The sequence below is a fragment of the Dipteris shenzhenensis genome, chromosome 8 (genome assembly GCF_047967505.1).
Source record: "Dipteris shenzhenensis isolate YYH24624 ecotype China chromosome 8, Dip_SZ_1.0, whole genome shotgun sequence".
In the NCBI taxonomy this organism is placed as follows: Eukaryota; Viridiplantae; Streptophyta; class Polypodiopsida; order Gleicheniales; family Dipteridaceae; genus Dipteris; species Dipteris shenzhenensis.
In genome coordinates this window covers 9,387,841-9,390,103 of record NC_141603.1, presented here as the reverse complement: position 1 = coordinate 9,390,103, position 2,263 = coordinate 9,387,841, and the positions used below count along the sequence as shown (strand labels likewise).

General features: G+C 47.2%; 1 protein-coding gene across 1 annotated transcript; it reads left to right on the top strand.

Annotated features, from left to right (window-relative positions):
• Positions 1-995: 995 nt before the first annotated feature.
• On the top strand, positions 996-2,031 carry LOC147899069 (17.4 kDa class I heat shock protein-like). Its single transcript, XM_087378670.1, has 2 exons — positions 996-1,215; positions 1,653-2,031. The coding sequence occupies exons 1-2, from the start codon at positions 1,026-1,028 to the stop codon at positions 1,958-1,960; spliced, it is 498 nt and encodes a 165-aa protein (XP_087234796.1). The 5' UTR covers positions 996-1,025; the 3' UTR covers positions 1,961-2,031.
• The last annotated feature ends 232 nt before the right edge of the window (positions 2,032-2,263 follow it).

Sequence of the window (2,263 nt, the reverse complement as noted above, 5' to 3'; positions counted from 1 at the left end):
AGAAGAAACTAAAAATGAAATGGTGGGGCTTGCTTTCTAAATCCCGTGCCTTGTAGATCGCGGCCCTTCTGAGCCTTTAATTAAGGCTATGACAGCCGCCTGTAGCAACGCAACAAACAACCCTGGGACTTGCCCCCCGCTATTAATTACTTCCCCCCTTCCGTCGCTCTGGCCATGCCTACTGGCTCTGTGCATGGTACAGCATGGGCGCCACGAAATGCGTTGGGATACGCATCAAAAAATTGCTCCGACAGTCGTATAGCTACCACGGCCTGAGACGTGTCGGAGCCACCTCAAAGGTGATGTCAGCCTTGAGCAAGGAAACGGGCATATGGGACAAAGATGTCACAACTAGCTAGAGCCCCACAAACATGAGCAAAAGCTCGGATTTGACATATAAGTAGGGCTCTAAGCTATCATAGAGTTTGGAAGGGAGCAACAATCCTAGGCAACCTAGTCATGGGGACAAAGAGGTACATCCTAAGACGATGTAATAGTGCATTCCCATGAATGAAAGTTTCTTTAGCCTAAATTCACGGAAAGCCAAAAAATAAGTTGCTCGCTTAAAGTTCGCCTTGCTCACCGATATTGGAGAAGCTCCCGTGAAAGTTGCAAAATTTATGAGAATAACCTGATTTTCCGTAGGTCCTTATAAGGCTTTGGAGCTCCTCTCCTTCGGCTTTGGAGGGTCCTCTATGTAATGAGCTCGTGTGGTCCTCTAGCCATAGACTTCCTTGGAGCCTTGGAGGGTGAAGAGATGGGCGCGTGAAGAGGAGGGACTCTTGCTAATCCAATTGATCCAAAGGCCAAATGAAATGGATACTTCAAAGAGTGACTTATGCAAAAGCCCTCCTTAAATCAATCACCATGCTCATACTAAATCGAGGCTCCTCCCACAATCCTCTAGAATCAACGTTAGCGTCCTCTCACCACCTCATGCTTGTGTATATATTGCTTGTTCCTCCCTTGTGCATTTGCTCCGTTGTTTACCACCCTCCTTACGCTCCCTCCATCGCTCCTTCGCCATGGCCCTCAGCCCCTTCTTCGCAGGCCGTTCCTCCCAACTCTGGGACCCCTTCCCTTCTTCCTTCTGGGACCCTACCGATGCTTGGAAACTCCTCGACTCCTCCGGCCCCGTCGTTGGCTCCCTCATGAACGTCCGCGTCGATTGGAGGGAGACCGATAAGTCCCACATCATCTCCGTCGATCTTCCTGGTAGGAGCCTCTTCCGTATACCGCAACGTGTTCTTCATCTTGCTTCTATTTTGGGTTGCTAATCTAGAGGCACGAGAGTGAACCAGTTTTTCTTCCGGTCGTTTTTTTCGTATCAACCTTGGAAACGAGCTGGGCTGTTGGAAATGCCTGGTTTTCTTTTTCATTTTTTGGTCTTATGACGTCTATTATCGAGCGAGCAAGATTTTGTGACAGTCTCGTAAATAATCTAGCTCGCACCGTTAGCAAATCTGTTGTGCGTAATCATGGTCTTGATGGCTTCAGAGGCGTGTGGGTTGTGCAACCTTTATGAAGTCTATGTAAAAATCCTTCTTCCATTTTGCTTGTGAGCACGTTCCGATCAGACTCGACTAATTTCGTGTTTAATACGCTTACAAGTGCTTTCCGGACGCCCCGCAATAATGGAAACTGCGTTGCAGGGATGAATAAGGACGGCGTAAGAGTGGAACTGGAGGACGAGAACGTGTTGAAGATAAGCGGAGAGAGGCGCAAGGAGGATGTGAAGGAGACAGACAGGTGGCATAGGGTGGAAAGAGTGAGCGGAAAGTTTGTGAGGATGTTTCGATTGCCAGACAACGTGGATGTGAACAACATAAATGCGAGGTTCGAGAATGGAGTGCTGGCGGTCGAAGTGCCCAAAGTGCAACCCAGGAGAGGATCTGAGGCTAGAAGCATTGATATCACAGAATCAGGCGCTCCCTCTGGAGGGCAAGCAGCTAGGACTTGAGAGAAGTTTAGGCTGTCTTGGACCATATATACGTTTTGTCCTCTCATGTAGAGTTTTAGTCGTGCATAAAACGGTAGTTTTGTTTTATCAGTGTTTCTCTCTGTGTGAAGCTTCTTTTCAAGCGCACTCATAAACTAACTAAAGTATGCTGCAAGTATTGTGATATTACATGAAGGTTTCCTCTTGAGTATGGATCTAAGAAGCTGTCTTGACACTCCAGATACTTCCAACAAAAATCTCTGCTTTTCTGTTATTTTGAACTTCTGTATGGTAACAGTATGATCTAATCTCAATGGGTTTCCT

What these genes read in the sequence shown, in the direction of transcription:
- LOC147899069 (XM_087378670.1), top strand. Translation starts at nt 1,026, where the DNA reads ATGGCCCTCAGCCCCTTCTTCGCAGGCCGTTCCTCCCAACTCTGGGAC. An exon ending in CATCTCCGTCGATCTTCCTG is followed by an intron (nt 1,216 to 1,652) that starts GTAGGAGCCTCT and finishes ACTGCGTTGCAG; the next exon opens with GGATGAATAAGGACGGCGTA.